At 34.7% G+C, this 21,577-nt stretch overlaps 1 protein-coding gene across 1 annotated transcript; it reads left to right on the top strand.

The window, feature by feature from the left end:
* The first annotated feature begins 2,104 nt into the window (after positions 1-2,104).
* On the top strand, positions 2,105-12,228 carry LOC132731787 (uncharacterized). Its single transcript, XM_060718044.1, has 6 exons — positions 2,105-2,199; positions 3,266-3,398; positions 5,695-5,760; positions 8,246-8,356; positions 8,663-8,788; positions 11,512-12,228. The coding sequence occupies exons 4-6, from the start codon at positions 8,279-8,281 to the stop codon at positions 11,881-11,883; spliced, it is 576 nt and encodes a 191-aa protein (XP_060574027.1). The 5' UTR covers positions 2,105-2,199; positions 3,266-3,398; positions 5,695-5,760; positions 8,246-8,278; the 3' UTR covers positions 11,884-12,228.
* Positions 12,229-21,577: the final 9,349 nt, after the last annotated feature.

Raw genomic sequence — 21,577 nt, 5'->3', positions numbered from 1 at the left:
AATGATTTTTGCTGAGTAATTGCTATCATGAGGCGACACATGTGTTCTCCGATTGTTCTTGTTGCTTCAAGTGGCGATAACTTTGTTTTTTTGAATGGATTGTCTTCAAACTGAAACATAATAATCTTTCAGGGTAGCCCTTCAAGTTGACCAGACAGACCTTGACCTTCACTAGAAACGACCTTGACCTTGTAGGTCAAATTACTGAAATTTTCATCTTTTTGCTGTAACCTGGTATAACTTTGTTATTGGATTGACTTCATATTCACATCTGTTTATGATAACACCTTCAAGTTTATATCAATCTCAAATTGACCTTGCTCTTTAATGATCTTGACCTTGAAGGTTTAATTAATAAATTTTCACTGATTTTTGCTATAATTGAGTGTAACTTTGTATTTAATAAATGGATTATCTTCATACTTTGACAAAAGAACATTTTGGACAAGGGTTTGGTTCATACTTGTTGAATATTTAAATTACCATAATTGTGAATGTGTGAAAGTCATGGTCAGGAAAGATGGGACAAATTGTCTTAATTGTTAAAATATCTTTTTAAATGAGCAGGAAGTCAACATTTTTAATGGTTTTAACACTGTTGCTGACAACCTGCTTTAATACTCAAATAGCCTCATTTGAATAAGGATATTCCTTCATGAAGTTTATTTTGTAATGAATAAATTGTTGATATTTGAATGTACTTTTGATTGTTTTATTTTCTGAAGAAAGGGTAAAAAATGTCTTTGTTTTAATGGCAAAAAAATAAAAGTTGTTAAACGTTTTAATAAAAGAAACCATTGAACATAGCTTAGCTATTTTTAAACTGAAGATCTAAATTAAAACATTTCAGATGTTCATGTGTTGGTCTTTGCTTATCATGGTATATCATTAACATAACTTTTTGCCCCAAAGTAGTACATTATTTACTTTCTTACTTTAAAATGATTATAATCTTAACTATCAATACACTTTGTTTTATCTTGTTTCTCACAGATAAAGCCATTGGAGGAGGATTTAAATGGTTTATGAAGAACAAAATTAAGCACAATGTTTAAACCTTCTGATTTACATCATAAAGCGTTGTCAGAATTTACACAAATGTCACAGACAGAGTTCAGGACCCAGCAAATAAATAACCAGCAGACTCCTGGGCAGTCAGATCCTTCATTCTTACCCCAAGGAACTGTTATCAGACATTTAACACCATGGCAGAATACTGAAAATCTGCAGCAAAATGGCAATGTGGATAAAGTCCTTGAGCTGCTTTTACAAAATATGCGCTTAACACAAAAAGAAAATAAAGATCTTAAAGACCACTGTGCTCATTTAGAACAAAAGATAAGACTAGATGAGATGAGAGTTACACCTACAAGCCCAGCAAGGAGCCGGTATTAAGATCAAAATCTGCTCCAGAAAGTTAATGACAAACTACAAGATACGAGAAAGGTATCGTCACCAGAAATATTTTTATTTCCTGATACGAAACAAGAGAACTGACAAATGGTCTTCAGACAATAGAAGTCAAGGTAGTTCAGTGCATGTAAGTGCAGATGGAGCTAGCGGGGAAGTATCGAGGATTCCCGCTCTCTTTCCTCGGGAAAATTGTCCTCCTCGGATAGAGATTCAAAGTGAATTCCTCAGTTTAAGAGACAGTTTTTCAGGAGCCTCCTGGGTTTTCAGCACAGTATTTCAACAATGTTATTAATGAGTTGATGAAAACAAGAGTATACTGCATAATTCTACAAATGAAACAGGTAAACAATAAATTTTAAATTAGCCTTTTAAATGGAAAGTTTTAAATAAAATGTAAGATTGCATTTCATAATACAATTTTAATATTTACCCTGGATGATATTTTGGTAAAAAAGTTTAAGAAGAGATATATTAAATAATGATAACTTAGTTTATTATATACTGAACAACCATTAGTTTTCAGACTTTTCATTCTCTTCAAATAACTTTAAAGAATCATTTTATTAACATAAATAAAATTCATTTGATTAATACATAAAGACCAATTTGATAATAAAAAAATACATCATTTAGTTAATGAGATCTTTTATATTTTTGTATATTTTAATACATTATACTTTTTTCAAATGTTAGAAAACACAGAGTGATACTGCAACAAATGAAAAAGAAATGGATAAAATGAGAAATGAAATACAACAGCTCCGTTTTTCCAATCAGAAATTACAGGTAATTGAGCCGTGTCACGACAAAACCAACATAATGGGTTTGCGACCTGCATGGATCCAGACCAGCTTGCTCTTCCGGGCAGTCTGATCAGGATCCATGCTGATCAGACTGCGCGGATACGCAGGCTGGTTTGGATCCATGCTGGTTGCAAACGCACTATGTTGGTTTTGTCATGACGGGGCTCAATTCTTTCCTCATGCTTTTTGATGCGTCTATGGCAGAATGGTTACAGTCACTTAAACTCATTTGCCCCTTGATTCTTTATGGGTTCAAATACTGCTAGAGGCTTTAGATTCTTTGCTGCTATCCACTTGATTTAAGGTATTCAGACTTTACTAAATATTTCCTGTTTTGTGAAATAATGCACAGAGGGACATCTGTGGTCAGCTGTCTGTTAAAATAAAGCTGGATAATGGCCATATGACCATTTTGTGTGTGTGTGACTTTAAAACTGTACAGAGAAAAATCAAGCAATTTGTTTAAGCATTACTTATATTTTAAGATTTTCACTTAGAGTGACCAATTATGAGAAATTATGTCCTTTAAGAGAAGATGAAAAGTTGCAGAAACTTAAAGGTGGACATGGATCTGCTGATTTAAAGATATACTTTGCTAATCCTTGAGTAAAATATTTTAAGGTTTTTTGACATGATGGGACAGAAAATATTTTTTTCCAGATAAATTATGTACCATTTGATGTAGGTGTAGACCACAAATCTTTGTGCAAACTTTCAGATCATTCGCGCACTTCGTTTTTCCATAATAATTATTCAAATTGTAAAAAAAAATTTTTTAACGCTTTTCACTCAAATTAGGCTAAGAAAAGCATAAAACTACGATTTATTTTAAAGTATATTTCTTAACTATCTTTGCACATATTTCTGTTTTAAGCCCCCCCAGTTCATTTATGTAAGAAATTCTAATGTTATTTTTTTAGGCTTTTAAACCTCAGTTGAGTCCCTTTAAGAATTGGCTTTTATATTTCTTTTCCTATGATATTCTTTTCTTACCCTGTACAAGAATGATATTTTGACAATAGAAATTATGTTGTGGCATTACTTTTAAGCGACATCTTCAAAGAAAAGAGGGAGAAATAGATCAACTAAAGAAGCTGCATGTGAAAGATGAAAGTTTGAGTTTTGAGCTCAGAGAGTGACTCAGCAGAGCAATCTAAGACTGATAGTGATCCAAGTTCCCAAGTAAGTAACATTAGCTTTAAAGCACTTCTGAACCACTTTTTCCTCACAGCCTGAAAGGGTCTTTTGCATTTTTTTTCAAATGAGGAATGCTATCCAGCTAGCTTACAGAGTGACTTTGATTCTACTCAGGTGCCTATAATGCCTGTAACTAGAAAGTGGCCATATGAACTAGATTGTGTTAGTGAACTTACAACCAAAGCCCAAAGAAAAAGCACTTCTGAATAAAATACAACTGTTAAGTGAGTAGTTTTGAGTACAACCAATTTTTTTTAAGCTAGAAAAGCTGTAATTAGAAACAATTATTGTTAAAGTGGTGAAGTAGAAGAGTTCCCAAATGAAATATATCTCTGCATTAAATGTACAATCTACTTGTAATTTGATGAAATTTCCTAAGACACATATTTATTATGTAATGTTGTATGAAATATTTTGGTTGTTCAATTTATTGATTTTTCATGGCATTATTTTATCTCTTTAACCATTTACAACTACTTGTTTGGGCTATTTGTTCCACTTTTGTCTGTGGTTCTGCAATTCTGATGCAGTTTTCCACAGTTTCTCTTGTAATAATTGCACTCATGGACAGAGATACTTTAGATGATCTTCTTATTATGCCCCCACTTCGAAGAAGAGGGGGTATATTGCTTTGCACTTGTCGGTCCGTCCCGTCCGTCGGTCCGTAGACCAAATGGTTTCCGAGTGATAACTAAAGAACCCTTAGGCCTAGGAACTTCAAACTTGGTATGGTGATTGGTCATGACCAGTAGATGACCCCTATTGATTTTGGGGTCAAGGGGTCAAAGGTCATATTGACCTTGTAAGCAAAAACTGTTTCCGATCAATAACTAAAGAACCCTTAGGCCTAGGAACTTCAAACTTGGTATGGTGATTGGTCATGATCAGTAGATGACCCCTATTGATTTTGGGGTCAAGGGGTCAAAGGTCAAGGTCACATTGACTTCTTGGGTAAAAACGTTTCCGATCAATAACTAAAGAACCCTTAGGCCTAGGAACTTCAAACTTGGTATGGTGATTGGTCATGATCAGTAGATGACCCCTATTGATTTTGGGGTCAAGGGGTCAAAGGTCAAGGTCACATTGACCTTTAAGGTAAAAACGGTTTCCGATCAATAACTAAAGAACCCTTAGGCCTAGGAACTTCAAACTTGGTATGGTGATTGGTCATGATCAGTAGTTGACCCCTATTGATTTTGGGGTCAAAGGTCAAGGTCACATTGACCTTTTAGGTAAAAACGGTTTCCGATCAATAACTTAAGAACCCTTAGGCCTAGGAACTTTAAACTTGGTATGGTGATTGGTCATGACCAGCAGATGACCCCTATTGATTTTGGGGTCAAGGGGTCAAAGGTCAAGGTCACATTGACCTCTTGGGTAAAAACGGTTTCCGATCAATTAACTAAAAACGCTTAGGCTTAGGAACTTCAAACTTTGTATGATGATTGGTCGTGACCAGCAGATGACCCCTATTGAGTTTTGGGTCAAGGTGCCAAAGGTCAAGGTCACATTGACCTTGTAAGTAAAAACGGTTTCTGATCAATAACTAAAGAACGCTTAGGCCTAGGAACTTCAAACTTGGTATGGTGATTGGTCATGACCAGCAGATGACCCCTATTGATTTTGGGATCAAGGGGTCAAAGGTCAAGGTCACATTGACCTTGTAAGTAGAAACGGTTTCTGATCAATAACTAAAAAACCCTTAGGCCTAGGAACTTCAAACTTTGTATGATGATTGGTCATAACCAGTAGATGACCCCTATTGATTTTGGGGTCAAGGGGTCAATGTCATATGGACCTTGTACTTAATGACCGTTTCTGACCAATAACTCAACAACTCAAGTTGCCTTGGTTGATATTTTTATATTAAACTAAAAATGCTTTTGGTATACACATTTGAAGGTCTTATGTAATATAACAACTTGGCTGTCATTAATGAGGCCTACATGATTCATAAAATTTATGCATATATTATTTGGTAAGATTTGTAATAACTTAAATTGCTGCACACAACCTATGGGGTCACAATAATTATTACCTTGTGACTAGTCATGACCAGTAGATACTAGATAACCCTTATTAATTGTTTGTTCACTGGGTCAGAAGTCATGCATAATAACCTGATCACATGACTAATTGGCTGCCGATAGGGGGCATACATGTTTTACAAACATATCTTGTTTTAGTTAATGTCTTAGGCTGTTGTCATTCCATAATCACTTTACATTATATGAATTAATTGATAAATGATTGTGATAATAGCTGGCATCTATGTTACCAGGGGTCCACTGAAGCAGAAATTCAAAGATTAAGAGAAGAAGTTGAAGAACTTACCAAGATAAATCAAGTAAGTTTTTTGAGTTCTTGGAAATAAAAGTGTTTTTTCTAATCATATTACATATTATACAGTCGTCAGTATTGGGATTGTTTATTCCAGTCTGTTTATAACTCAGTTATTATGCCCCCTTCAAAGAAGTAGGGTTATCTGTTCAACCTATGCTCAACCTAAGAACATCTTACTTTGTATTGAGATTTGTCACGACCTGTAACTTTTTGGGGTCACTAGTTCAAGGTCACATTGACCTTTTATAACAAAATATCTTGACAACCCATGGGCTCTTCAAACTTTGCAGGTGCATTGGTGTTGGCCAGTAGGGGACCCCTTATGATTTAAAGGTCAAGTGATTAAAGGTCAAGGTCACATTCACCTTGTCTGTAAAACAAAAGCCCCCCCGGACGAAATCCCCCCCATCTAAAAATGACAAGGTGGACAAAAGCCCCCTCATAAATTTTCCACATAGGACAAAAGCCCCCCCCCCCCCCATAAAAAAGTAAAGGTAGGACAAAAGCCCCCCCCCCCCCCCCCCCCCATGGTCCATCACACATCACATTTACATAATATTATAGTGTAAATGAATTAATAAAAATGAAAAGAATTTGTTTAAATGTGTATTAATAATGTATATATTGAAGTGATAACAAAGTATGATAACAGAGGAAATAATGCATGCACGCGATACTGAATAGCTTTTCATATACACAAGAAGCGTCAGAAGAGTAGTAATGTTTAATCACTTTAATCCTTAGCAATTTGTCACCTACATTTGATGTCCATACATATTATTAAACACATAAAAAACACAACTTTAATACATACATGCTTAAAAATATTACAAACATGAAGATGAAGAGCACATGGATGAAATAAAGCACACTTTATTGATAAATTATTCTCACAGTCTCTGCTACAGTTCAGTTTCAGAAAATGTTCACATTAAGTTGAGTCTGATACATTGTGACATGGCACACAAAATAACCAAATTAATTGAAAAAAGGCAGATATCAATTCATTTACACTAAATGTAAATGTGATGGACCATGGGGGGGCTTTTGTCTTACCTTTACTTTTTTATGGGGGGGGGGGCTTTTGTCCTATGTGGAAAATTCATGGGGGGGCTTTTGTCCACCTTGTCATTTTTAGACGGGGGGGGGGGGGGGGGGGGGGGGGGGGGGGGGGGGGGGGGGGGGGGCGGGGGTGGGGGAGGAGGCTTTCGTCCGGGGGGCTTTTGTCCTACACTCGTTTCCGACCAATAACTTAACAACCACAAAATATATAGGTGCATTGGTCTTTGCCAGTCAAGCACCCTATTGATTATGGGAGCAGGGGCCAAGGTCAAGGTAACATTCACTTTGTTTGTCAAAATGGTTTCCCACCAATAATTTAACAATCCATGGGCCATTTGCCCTCAAACTTCATTGGTGTTTAGGTCATTGATTTTGAGGTCACAGGGTCAAATGTCAAGGTCACATTGACCATGTAACCAATAACTTGAACTTGGTCAGAATGATCTCGCCACTTGACTAATTGGCTAGTGTTTGGGGGTGGATGGTATACATGTTTTACAAACATTTCTTGTTAATTATCATGTAAATAACAAGATTTTCAAGATTCAAAATTTTATTGGCAAACACATTTTACAACGTCCATTGCCATGTTCCATATTGATAAATAATAATATTATAATAATCATAAATTAATTTGTAAATAGATTAATATACCAATTTTTGATATCTCTTACCAAACATGCCAAATTTTATCCTTCCAGCTTCTCTCCAAAGTACAAAAACACTAGGTAAATGCATAGAAAATCAACACGAGACAAATACATGTACATACTTTTGGGGAAAACCTAATGACAAATTTTAGTTAAAGTAAATCTCAGAGCAATAAAAAAACTTAACCATTTAATTTTATCAACTGTGACTTTTCTATGCCACCTATATAGAGCTAATACAGTGCATATACAGTGTAACTTCTGAAAAGTGAACACCTATGGGACTAGCCAAAAAGTTCTGAATTTTGAAGTTACCGGAATTCAGAGGTTCGGAATTAATCGAACAAAAAGAAACACTTAACATCAATTGTTTAAGATATTCCTTCACACCTTATCATTTCCGGATTTTGGAAGTAGATTTCAGTTGATATAACCCAAATTTTACCTGAAAATCGTTCGGAATTTAGAAGTTCCATAATTCCTAGGTTTTAATTATATAGAAAACAGAAGGTGAAATTTCAGGACCCTGAAAAATGTTCGGATTTCAGAAGTTTCCGGATTTCAGAAGTTCCAGATTTCGGAAGTTACACTGTATACAGAGACAGGCAGTCTGCTCTTTATTTAGTTAGATCAAACTACATATATACTGTTGGTAGACCAATTGTTACATAAACTGTTCCACTAAAAGATGAACAGGTCAGAATTTAAAGCAATCCATAATAAAATGTCAGCAGTATAATGTCCATTGTTAATGGATATACCAAAATTATTTTCCAGCTGATCAGAGATGAAAAGGAGGAGTTGGAAAACATGTTGAAAAAAGACAAAGCTGACATGAATAGAGAGCTTATTCAGAAAAATGAAGCCTATGAAGCATTAGTAGAAAATGTAAGATTTTTAGAAAAAAATTCTCTCAATGAAACAGTTGTTAATAATTGGATAGATAATTTCTAGTATGTACATAGACCTTACTACCAGGGGAGAGATGATTTAGTAGTTAAGGTGTCTATCTCTTAGCTCAGGGAGAGTGGGTGTAAATCCTTATATGGCACCTGAACTGGTTAAATATAGGAACAGACTCATAAATAGATGGTTGAAGTAAGCTTCAATATTTTATCACCAACAAACTAAAGTAAATGTGCTTAAACTAATTTTGTTGATTAAAATTATTCACTTTGTCCATGATCTTTTAAGGTTAAGATTTTAAGTACCTGTCTGCAAGAAGAAAAAGCTAGGTTTAGGAATGCTGATGAAAGACTTAGAATAAAAGCAGATGATACAAGGAAGATGTCAGCTCAGCTTGGCTCACTTAGACAACAGGTGAATTGTGTTATGTAATTGAGCCGCTTACTAACTCTATTACAAATAGAGAAACTGATAGCGAACAGCATGGATCCTGATCAGACTGCGCGGACGTGCAGGCTGGTCTGGATCCATGCTGGTCGCAAACGCATTATGTTGGTTTTGTCGTGACGCAGCTCATATATTATTTCAATGAATATTTTGTTTGTTTGATAAACCATTCATTTTTTGGCTAACCTAAGCACAAAGTACTCAGAGAAAAGTTATTTTGGTAGCATGATATCAATGGTGTTTGCAAGGGGGTCATACCATGTGCGCGCATCCTCAAAATTCTGATACCGCAAACACTTTTTCAACTGGTATTTTAAACGATTTGAATTTAATTTCTTTTGCAAAGAAGATGTCCTTACTTCTAGTTTTGATATTCCAAATGCCTTGACACAAGTCTTCCTTTTTTTGTCAATATTTCGCGTTAAATGCAATTTTGATTCTGCATATTGCATACACCCGGTGTTGTAATGTTACGAAAATTGAGAAATTGTCGATTAAACTGAAAGTTTCACACAGCTGGAAGTTATTTTATTGTAGAACCTGTTTCATTAATATATTTTAAATCTTTGTTATTTTTCCTTTGAACAAAAAATGTCTTAAAACGTACTATTTACAGGAAATAGACCTTATGATACTGCGTACACTCTCAAAAAAATTCAAGATACTGTGTACACATGTTCAACATATATAGATATATTTACGTTTCAAACCCCAAAAAATAGAATTTAAACAGAAATTCAAGCTGGAACTTTAAGAAACATCATTTTAGCGTGATTTGAGTACATGAGATCATTTTAGTATTTTTATTATGCCCCCGCCATGTAATGGCCGGGGCATATAGTGTTACCCTGTTCCTTCCTTCCGTCATTCCTTCCTTCCGTCATTCCGTCCTTCTGTCATTCCGTCATTCTGTCATTCCGTCATCATCAGTTTCCGTTCATTATCTTAGTAACGGTTGCACACATTCAACTCAAATTTGACATATGGATATGTCATGAGAAAATACAGGTCAAGTTCAAAGTTGGTTATGGTTCAATGATTTTTGGCAGAGTTATGCCCCTTTCACTTTGAAAATAATATGAAATTTTCAGTTTCTGTTTATTATCTCCCCAACGGTACAACACATTCAACTCAAATTTGACATATGGATATGTTTTTGGAATGCCCAGGCCAAGTTGGAATTTGGTCATGGTTCAATGATTTTTGGCAGAGTAATGCCCCTTTCACTTTGAAAATAATATGAAATTTACAGTTTCTGTTCATTATCTACCCAACAACTCAAATTTGACATATGGATATGTCAAAGGAATGGGCAGGTCAAGTTTGAATTTGGTCATGGTTCGATGATTTTTTGGCAGAGTTATGTCCCTTTCACTTTGAAAATAATATAGATACATCTTAGGAATAAGCAGTTTAAGTTTGAATTTGGTCGTGGTTCAATGATTTTGGACAAACTTATCTTTCTTGAATGTTGGAAAAATTTTGAACTTTCAGTTTCAGCACTGAAATGTATGTAGCCATTATTTTAGCTACAAATATGAAATATGCTATTTTCAAAAGGTTTAAACTAAATAATTTCAGTGCCTTGAACATTGTATGAAAATGGTTTGTGTTAACATTGAAAAGTTTTAAGGGCTTTGAACTTAAAATGAAAAAAATAATTTGTGCAAACAAATTTGAAACTAAATATTATAACAGCTGAAATTTTGGCTGCATGCGGGGGCATCCGTGGCATGATGACACATTTCTAGTTGTCATTATTTTACCTAAATATTCCTTTAAATGTATGCTGTTTTTTGGTTCACTGACAATATTGAAGAAGCATGGATGTGCAATTTTCATATTAATACCCCCGCACAACGAAGTTATAAGAGGGTATACTGGAATCAGCTTGTCCGTCCGGCTGTCCTTAAGTTTTTCCTTTTCCGCCCAATAACTTAAGATTCCTTTGACCCACAGTCTTCATATTTGGCATGGAGGTTAGTCATGGTGAGTAGATGACCCCTATTGATTTTGAGGTCACTGGGTCAAGGTCACAGGGCCTTGATTTCAAAAATGTGATTCTGACAAAGTGGAATGCGGGGGTATTCACGCCATGACAGTGGCAGTTCTAGTTTGTCCACTTTATTCAATTTTTTACTTTATAAAATCATTGTTGTTATCTCTGTGATCTGTACTTATTTTGATTTACTAGAAATTTTATTTAACTATTGTAAATCCTAGAAATGTTTTAAGAGGCATATACATAATAATCATGTCAGTTAAAATTAAAGTAAAGAGACGGCCTCCGTGGTCGAGTGGTTAGAGTCGATGACTTCTAATCCAGTTACCTCTCTGGCGTGGGTTCGATCCCCGGGAGATGCTTTGGTGGTTTAGCGCGGAGGAAGGTAGTCAAGTACTGGTGTAACTCTCCAGGAACGATTGTTAGGAAACTACCCGCCTATATGACTGAAATACTGTTGGAAAAGGGCGTAAAATGACACAAACAAACAAACAAACAAAATTAAAGTAAAGCAAAAAGAAGTGTAATAAATTCATTATTTATTGACTTTGATTATTTGTTAGTTTACACAACTCTGCATATCTTTAAGGCAGTTTTGTTGGAATAAAGAAATGATCGTGAATAAATATGCTTTTAAATATTTTTTTTGTGTTTTCTTCTCTTGATTTACTTGCTTTTTTTTTATTAGTATGAAGAACTTCGCCAAGAAAAGAATGCTCTAGAGAAAACCCGCTCGCTGGAAGATTTCCCAAGTTTAAGATTTACATCACAAAGAACAGTGTCTTCTGAAAGGAACAGATCAGGTGGCAGTAATCGGTCGAGAGAGAATGCACGATACGGCTCCAGTCACTCAAACACCTCTCCGTATAACTCAAGAAACTGTGGTTTAAACATACACCCAGAAAACAGACCACATAAAAAATTTCAAAATAATTTGTCACTAGGAGATCAAGATGAACAAAAGCTGTCAAATATTCCAGGCTGGGAATGTCCTCGTTGTTGGCAAACTTTCCAAATGGAAAATGTTTACCTAATGCATTTACAATCATGCATTGATTGAGAATTTTTTCCTGTTATAATAAAACATTTACATAATCATGTTTTACCTGACATACAGTATTGGATATAATTTGTCTTGAGAAATCTTTTGTTTTCTAATTAATAGCAAACAGAAAAAAGCATTTTTGAGGGAATTAACTTTCTCCAATTATCAAAGATATGACAATTAACATTTAGCCAACTGAAACTGAAAGTGATAAGCCTTTGCCAGGTCAGCATGTATGAAGTTTGATGAGGCTATATACTGTTAGTAGCTCAGTTTTTGTGCATGCTGAAATTCATTCAATGGACTGTTCCACATTTAAGACTAGACAGATCCATTACAAAAATACAGCAGATTAACAAGTCTAGACTTAAACATTTTATTCACTTGCAAATTTTTGCGAGTACAATAAAGTTTAACCCATTGAAACCAATCAGAACTTGCATTTTTTCAACATTGTATTTATATCCATATACTACATGATGCTTATCCATATATCTGTTTATTTTGTAATTGCTTAATGTAAAAAACGTATATGCAAATAGTTAAATATAAGCCATGTACATGTATGCTATCTAATAAAGTACACCTATCCATTTGAAATTATAACAAAAAATCACCAATAGTAGACAATAATAGCAGTACAAACTGGCAGGACTGTGTAGTTTCGGACATCAATTAGCACAAAAAAGACCATCACTTTATTTCTAACTAAAGAGTAAAGTTGAAAAAGTGCCTCAAAATTGTCATTTATAACTTGTCTAAGACCATTCTGATGTTATGTAAAGATCCTTAATCCTTTCACTGCCATAGGGACGGCCCTGTTATTTTCGGCGTATTTGCCATATGTCCATATGCCGTTTCTATAATAATAATGATAATAATAAGAATAAATTAATAATAATAAAAATAAATATAAAGAAAATTATACCATCGACAATAATTATTTTTATACTTACAGATTTGGAAACATATAATTATTATAATACTAATAACAAATAATAATAATTATATTTATTAATAATATAGTAATTTCTTAGAAAACCCTCTGGCAAATAGGTGATCAGTAAAACAATAACCCTCTGGCAGCGAAAGGGTTAATAGCTTCTCCTACCTGTAAAAGCAACACTCTGATTGGCTAACAATAGTAAATGAAACCTATATGGAAAGATACCTAGTCACTGGATAGCTTAGGAAATAATGTTTTCAGCGAAATTAATTATTTTGAAAGAAGAATAAGTGGAATAAACAAGGCACAATTTTTGCCTTTGGTGATGATATTTTTGTTAATAATTCATGTCTTTTTACAAAATCTTACCAAGTTATGTTCATTAACTGTCTGCTTCATTTGCAAAAGTTTGCGAATTAAAAGAAGAGCTACTCACATTTTTCTTTTTTCATTTGCATTTTGCAATTGCTAAATTTAAGCTTGGATTAAGTGTTAAACCTGTATATCTAGATATAAGATAAATACTGATGTATGAAATTTCAGAAACTGCTTATAATAAATATGTATCTCTGTATAAAGTAAATTTTGAGAAAATCAAGATTATCTTACAATATTACTATTTTTATTTATCAAATTATCGAGGCGTGCCATATTGTTTTGCAAATAATGGTCAGTCAGATGCTGATGTGTGAAGATCAATGTTATTGAGACCTTGAAAGTGAAAATACTTTTCTGCTCAATAACTACAGAACTATTTGACCTACACTACAGCTTCATCAGATGATTACCCTTATTGAATAGAAGACTCCTATTAATTTTCGATGCCCATGCTTGAAGGTCAATGTCACAGTGACTGTGAAAACCATTTTCACTTAATAACTGAATTGAATTGATGCCTTAAGGTCAAGGTCACAGCGGCCTGTGAAAATTGTTTCTGCTCAATAACTCTTAAACTTCATTAGATGATTACTCAAACTTTACAGGATGGTCATTCTCATTGAGAAGAACAACTCTGTTGTTTGTGGGCACTAATGCATGAAGGTCAAGGTCAGTGGCCTTGAATGTGAAAATTGTTTCTGCTCAAAAACTAGGGGACCATTTGTCCAAAAGTCATAAACCTTCATAGAATAATCACCATCATTTAGTAGAATGCCTCTTTGTTTGGGTGCAGATGGATAAAAGTCAAGGTTACAGTGACCTTGAATGTGTAAACCATTTCCACTTAAGGACATAAGAACTTTTTTCAAACTTCATAGGATTTTAACCATTGTTGAGTAACAGACACTTAATGTTTTCATGCACCAATGTGTGAAGGTCAAGGTCTCAGTGAATCGTTTTCACTTAATAACAAGAGAACCAACTGACCAATATACTTCTTACTACATAGGATGATCACTATCATTGATTAGGTTCTTGTCAAGGTTAAAGTGATCCTGTGAAAACTTTTATCACCTATATTCACTTTTTTAGCTGACCTGCCACAAAGTGACAAGTTAGCTTTTGTGATTGCAATTTGTCCGGTGTCAGTCCATCCATCGTCTGACTGTCTGTAAACTTTTACTTTAACAACAGCTCCCCATAAATCACTAGGCCAATTTTAGCCAAACTTCACAGGAATGTTCCTTGGGTGGTCACCTTTTGAAAATTTAATTCAAGAAATTTAATTCTATACAGCACCTAAGAAAAATCTTCTTTTAAAAAACGCAAAGAGCTAGAGCTCAGATATTTAGCATTGTCAGAAAAATAGTCAGGTGAACCTCAACAAAATTATTCAAATTATAGCCCTGGAGTCAAAATTGGCCCCACTCCAGGGGAATATAGATTTTCCTTATATGTGACTTCTCATAGCAAGCAGTGACTTTCCATAGAAGCCATTGACTCCCTAAGTGCACATTTACTTTTCATATCAACCATGCATTTCAATAGCAACCAGTGACTTTCCATAGCAACAAATAACTTCCATAGCAACCAGTGCCTTCCCATGGCAACCAGTGACTTTACATAGCAATCAGTGACTTTCCATAGCAACCATTGATTTCCATAGCAACCAGTGACTTTCTAAAGCAACCATAGACTTCCATAACAACAAGTGACTCACATAATAACCATTGACTTACCGAAGCAAACATTACTTCAATAGCAACCATTGACATTTCATAGCAACCACTGACTTCCATAGCAACCACTAACTTCCAAGGCAACCAATGACTTTCCTTAGCAACCTGTGACTTTCCATTGTAACCATTGACTTCCATGTGACCAGTTATTTCCCAAAACAACCACTGGCTATCAGAGCAACCATTGGCTTCCATAGTAACCAGTGACTTTCCATAGCAACCAGTGACTCACATAGCAACTTTTGACTTTCAATTGCAACCAAAGACTTCTTTAGCAGCCAATGACTTTCCATAACATCCAGTGATTTCCCATAGCAACCAGTGACTTCCATAGCAAACAGTGACTTCAAACAGTAATTAGTGACTCTAATAGCAACTACTGAATTTCAATAGCAACCATTGACTTTCCATAAGAACCATTGACTTTCCATAGCAACAGTTTGCTTTCCATAAGAACCATTGACTTTTATAGCAACCAGTGATTTCATAGCAGCCATTGACTTTTCATAGCAAACTGTAAGTTTCCATAGAAACCAGTGACTTACATAGCAACCACTGACTTCCATAGCAAACATTTACCTTTCTTAGCAATGTGTGAATATACCATTGAATTGCATAGCATTCAGTGACTTCCAAGCAAACCACTGATTTTGTATAGCAACAAGTGACTACTTTAGTATTGTTTTCCCATAGATAAAGCATGTAATGTTTTACATATGCACTACTTTAAATAGAAATATGAACTTTATGGTAAAAGATTAACTGCTTTTGCTTATAGTTTACTTTTTCCTTGTCATTAAGGGTGTTTTTATTCAGGTGAGCAATATTAGGGCCATCATGGCCCTCTTGTGTTTTATTATCTTCATCAGTTTTTAGTTTAGCATGGTAAAAGCAAACAACAGAGATACAGTTATGTATTGACAAAAGGGAAAAAAAACGAGGTGAATATGACAATATGCTCATTTTATTATATTGTGCCAGAAATGATTGTGACTGTTTAACACCTATCATTAAATCATCAATTTCTCTGAGACTTTCATACAGATTACTTATTCTTACTACCCATTACAGGTACATTGGAGAGGGCATACATGAGCCGCGTGACGACAAGTGGGTTTGCGACCAGCAAGGATCCAGACCAACCTGCACGTCTGCGCAGTCTGGTCAGGATCCATGCTGTTCGCTTGCCAACTCTATTACAAGTAGAGAAACTGATAGTGAACAGCATGGAGTCTGATCAGACTGGTCTGCATCCATGCTGGTCGCAAACGCATTACGTTGGTTTTTTCATGGCGCGGCTAATATATTGATATTCCTTGTTATGTTTGCCTCTATTATTGTACATCAATGTATGGTCAAAGTTATATAAAAAAAAAAAAAAAAAAAAAAAAAAAAAAAAAAAAAATGATTATGATTATGATTATTGATTATGTTTTGCACTGATGAAGGCATATAGCCGAAACGTTTGCAATTAAATTAAATTACTAAATGTTCGTGTTTGTGTGTGGCTTGTCTGATTATTGTCAAAGTTATATGAAATACATGAACATGTTTTCATTTGTATAAATTTGAAATTTTCATAATTTGTTATGCTGTTTACATGACTTATAAATGCAGTTAAAGATATGTTAACTATATAAAATGTTTAATATCTAATATTGTTATTGTTTATTTCTCATTATGCCCCCACAATGTGGGAGCATATAGCGTTGCACTTGTCTGTCAGTTCGTCCGCCTGTCCATCCGTCTGTACGTCCCGAAATCTTGTGAATGCAACTCCTCTTAAATCGGATGGCAGATTTTGCTTAAACTTACAGGGATGAACAACCTTAATGTGTAGATGGTCGTAAAGAAAGGAATTTTTGCTGCGACCAAATTTAACAGAATTATGGCCCTTTGTTGATTTTTTCACTATATACTATGTAGAAATTTTGTGAACGCAACTCCTCTTAAACCGGATGGCAGATTTTGCTTAAACTTCCAGGGATAAACAACCTTTATGTGTAGATGGTAGTAATTAAGGAAGGAATTTTTGCTGCGACCAAATTTAACAGAATTATGGCCCTTTGTTGATTTTTTCACTATATACTATGTAGAAATTTTGTGAACGCAACTCCTCTTAAACCGGATGGCAGATTTTGCTTTAACTTCCAGGGATTAACAACCTTAATGTGTAGATGGTAGTAAAGGAAGGAATTTTTGCTGCGACCAAATTTAACAGAATTATTGGCCCTTTGTTGATTTTTAGTTTTCAACTTGTGGCACATGTAGTCCAAAAAATATTTGACCGAGAGTCATAAGATTGACAGAACTGTGGCGTGTGGGGGCATCCGTGTCCTATGGACACATTTTCTAGTATAAATAAGAAGTGAAAAGTCAGATATACAGACACTATTCAATCAATGATACAACAGCAAAATATATTACATTGTTGCTCATATTCATCAATATACTTTGAAGTCGGAAATCTATATTTTGGTTCCGAAATGCCAATTGTTAGCTTGACTGTGCAAAGTATATGGAGAGCTGCCATCACCACAGCGTTGGCACCCACATCCAGATTTCAGATGAAAGTTTTGGATAAAAATTGTTTTTAAATATGGATTTTATTTTGTTAGCTCACCTGTCACAAAGGGACATGGTGAGCTTTAGTGATCCCTTTTCGTCCGGCATGGGTCCATCAACTTTTACTTTAAACGACATCTCATAAATTGCTAAGCCAATTTCATCCATACTTCACAGGAATGTTCCTTTGGTGGTCACCTTTAATTCAAAGAATTTAATTCAATGCAGAACTCTGGTTGCCATGGCAACTGAAAGAAAAACTTAAAATATCTTTTATAAAAAACCAAAGGAGCTAGAGCTCAGATATATGGCATGAAACAATTTTTAGTTAGAGTCTACCAAGTTTGTTCAAATAAAAACCCTGGGGTCAAAATTGGCCCCGCCATGTGTGCTCATTGATTTTCCTTATATGTTTAAAGTAAAAGCTTAAAAAACCTTCTTTCAAAAAAACCTAAATAGGCTTACGCTTAGATATTTTGCATGAAACATCTGGTGAATGTTTACCAAGTTTGTTCAAATAAAAGCTATGGGATCAAAATTGGCCCGTCCCAGGTGGTCATTGATTTTACTTATAAGTACACATCTTTTGGAACTGTTGTTTTCCTTTGGCAATAGCAACCAGTTATGTTTTTACACATGCACTATTTCAGATACAAATTTGAACTTTGTGATATCAGTTTATATTTAGATTTTATATCTGCTTTTGTTTATAGTTCACAATATTACTTGTCCCTTGTCATGGAGAGTTTTTATACTCAGGTGAGCGATTTCAGGGCCATCTTGGCCGTCTTGTATATAAATTATCTTTGTTATTATAAATGGTATCTACTCTAGACCTAAGATAATTGTTCTTTTTATTACTCACATCATGAATGACAAGGTTCATAACTCTAGCATCTTTATTTCAAAAGTTATTTCCTCTTTGAACTTATAATTTTGCTTTAAAAACTTTATATGTATACTTTTTGGTCTTATTTTTGTTACTAAAAAGATTGACTTCAGATTTCTAATTGTTGTCTTTTCCATTAGAGCATAGAAATGTCTGTTTAACTTTAATTGATGTTGTCACTTGCATATTACGTGGTGCAAAAATGTTGAACATTGAATGCTTTCTTGATACTGATACAGAAATATATTTAAATCATAATTTTAATATTTGTCTTCCTTTACTGTGTCCAGTATTAAATTAGTTGAGCATTGCTGTCTTCTCTTATAGCTCTTGTTTTTTAGCTCACCTGTCACAAAGTGTCATGGTGAGCTTTTGTGATCGCTTTTCGTCTGGTGTCTGGCTGTAAACTTTTACTTTAAACAACATCTCCTCATAAACTGCTAAGCCAATTTCATCCAAAGGAATTTTCCTTTGGTAGTCAACTTTAAATATTGTTCAAAGAATTTTATTCCAAGCAGAACTTGTCATGCCAACTGAAACAAAAAACTTAAAATATCTTCTTTTAGAAAACCGAAAGAGCTAGAGCTTAAATATATGGCATGAAACATCATCTAGTCAGTGTCTACTAAGTTTGTTCAAATAAATGACCTGGGGTCAAAATTGGCCCGCCCCCCGGGAGGGGGGGGGGGGGGTCTTTGATTTTCCTTATTTATATATAGTTAAAACTTAAACAAATCTTCTTTTAAAAAACCCAAATAGCTAGAGCTTAGATATTAAGCACAAAACCTCTTCTAGTGGGTAACTACCAAGTTTGGTCAAATAAAAGCCATGGGGTCAACGGCCCCGCCCCAAGTGTCATTAATTTTCCTGATATGTGTATAGTAAAAACCTTAAAAAATCTTCTTATAAAAAACCTAAAGAGCTAGAGTTTAGATACTCAGCATGAAATATCTTCTAGTGAGTGTCTACCAAGTTTGTTCAAATAAAAGCCCTGGGTCAAAATTGGCCCCTTCCAGGGAGAGGGGGTCATTGTTTTTCCCTATATGTATATACATGTAGTAAAAACTTAAAAAATCTTCTTATAAAAACCCCAAAGAGCTAGAGCTAAGATATTTATCATGTAACATCTTCTTATGGGTGTCTGCCAAGTTTGTTCAAATAAAAGCCCCTCGATTAAAATTGGCCTTGGCTCGCTCACCTGTATATAGGCCCCTGAGCCAAGGCCAATATTAATGTTATTGTTTAACCTCTTGTATATTAAGATACAAATGTATTCTTCAACTTCATTATGTCCAGTTTTTAAATTCATGCCTAAAACTAAGACCAAACCTCAGTGTTTAGCATTTTAAATAAATCTTTGAATGGTTTAATAAAAGGAATGTTTGTTTGTTTCATTTTACGCCTTCTACCAACAGTATTTCAGTCATATAGGCGGGTAGTTTCCTAACCATCGTTCCTGGAGAGTTACACCAGTACTTCCTCCACGCTAAACTACCAAAGCATCTTCCGGAGATCGAACCCACGCCAGAGAGGTAACTGGATTAGAAGTCATCGACTCTAACCCCTCAACCACGGAGGCGGTTGAATATTATTCTGTGTTTTCATCCAGATTTGATTAATACTTCTTGTCTGTTGGACAGGAGTATCTTTTGTCAGCCAATTAACTTAGTAATAAAACGTAAGGGGAAGGTGTCTGCCTCTCAACCCAGGGATCATAGGTTTGAGTCCTACTTGGGCCACGACCATGTTTCTTCATATGACAGCAGTACTGATTGGTTCCAGGAAGCAGATTTGAAAGTGATTAATATATTGCAAAAACTTGTTTTAGAAATACGTATTAAACTAAATAAAACATATCCTGCAAAGAGGGGGAGGGGGTGGACAATTGTCAAGTGCTTGTTAAGGTCTTTGACTTCAAACCAGTTGCCCCTCAAGATTAGGGGTTGGAATCCTGCAAGGACTATGTTTTTTATGCGAGAAAGGTATCCAGCTAGGTGGTTCTCTTCTCAGGTGCCGTTGGTGCATGAAATAATTCATGGAGTTTTCCTCCACCAGCTTGTAAGTGGTAAGTAAATGTAATTCCAGTGAACTCAGTAACTGTCAATAACTTGCAAATGAAACAGTACGTAAAACACATACAAGTAACTCAAGATGAAATATTGAACTATTGCAATCCTACCAAAAGTACAAATGACTGGGCGATAAGAAATTTACCAATAAAAGCTGGAAAAAAATCGACAAAAAAATCTTGGCGGGACGCTCTAGGATGGCCCGACTTGAATGAATGGTCGCCCATTTGGGCTTTCCGGCGGTGACCTTAAATAAACGCATTAAAAAAAAAAAGGGTGAGAGTTGTTTCGTCGAACTACCCGTTCGGCGAACTAATCTTATATAATAAAACAGGTTGTGGTTTCGGCGAACTTAATTTTATTGCAAAAAATATCTATTAATTGTTTAATTGGCACGTCAATTATCGTGGTTCTTAATCTGTTGTTTATCACGCATTTTCGTGTAATTTAAGACAAGATGCATTGTATTAAAGAGAATCTACTATGTTTTTTTTTACGTAATAAACAACAACAATCTGTTTTTATTCTTTATTCATCACTCGATATAAAACTTATAAGAATCGTTCTCATAAATCTTGTCGTTGAAGTTGTTGGATCCTATTCCTGAAATGTGGCTACATAATTTCAGTAGTTGGGAAGTACACATGTAGTCATGTCGTCATCTTCGTTCTTGTCCCAGGGTCGAATAAGGCTCCAATTTAATTTTTTTTAAATATTTTTTTCTCAAAACTAATTAATCAAATAACGAACAAATCATTATCAAAATAGATATTATATATAGACATACCTCTACAATGTATTATATTCATTAATGAAATTTTATGTGATAATTTGATAACAACAAACATATTGATGATAAAAACACTTTATATACATGAACCATGCCTACTTTGCCTTTAATAACTATATAAAATAAGATCGACGAAACCACTTTCGCACCTCTTCATAACCGGTAGTTCGACGAAACCACCATAATTCAAAAAAAAACTTATTTGGAAAAAAAACTTGCATGCAGACATGTTGACAAGCATTAGTTGTGATATTTGGACATAAATGCAATTATTAAATCAGATTTTACTTGTATAAATCCCTTATTATTTACATGTATTCTCGACCTATTTAT

Source organism: Ruditapes philippinarum, unplaced genomic scaffold (genome assembly GCF_026571515.1).
Source record: "Ruditapes philippinarum isolate M1 unplaced genomic scaffold, ASM2657151v2 ctg63_1_1_1_1, whole genome shotgun sequence".
In the NCBI taxonomy this organism is placed as follows: Eukaryota; Metazoa; Mollusca; class Bivalvia; order Venerida; family Veneridae; genus Ruditapes; species Ruditapes philippinarum.
This window is presented reverse-complemented; position numbering and strand designations above follow the sequence as displayed.

Bases quoted from the DNA above. Each gene is read 5' to 3' on its own strand.
- LOC132731787 (XM_060718044.1), top strand. From the start codon at position 8,279: ATGTTGAAAAAAGACAAAGCTGACATGAATAGAGAGCTTATTCAGAAA. The intron at 8,357-8,662 runs GTAAGATTTTTA...TGATCTTTTAAG, and splicing joins ATGAAGCATTAGTAGAAAAT to GTTAAGATTTTAAGTACCTG. The intron at 8,789-11,511 runs GTGAATTGTGTT...TTTTTTTATTAG, and splicing joins TTGGCTCACTTAGACAACAG to TATGAAGAACTTCGCCAAGA.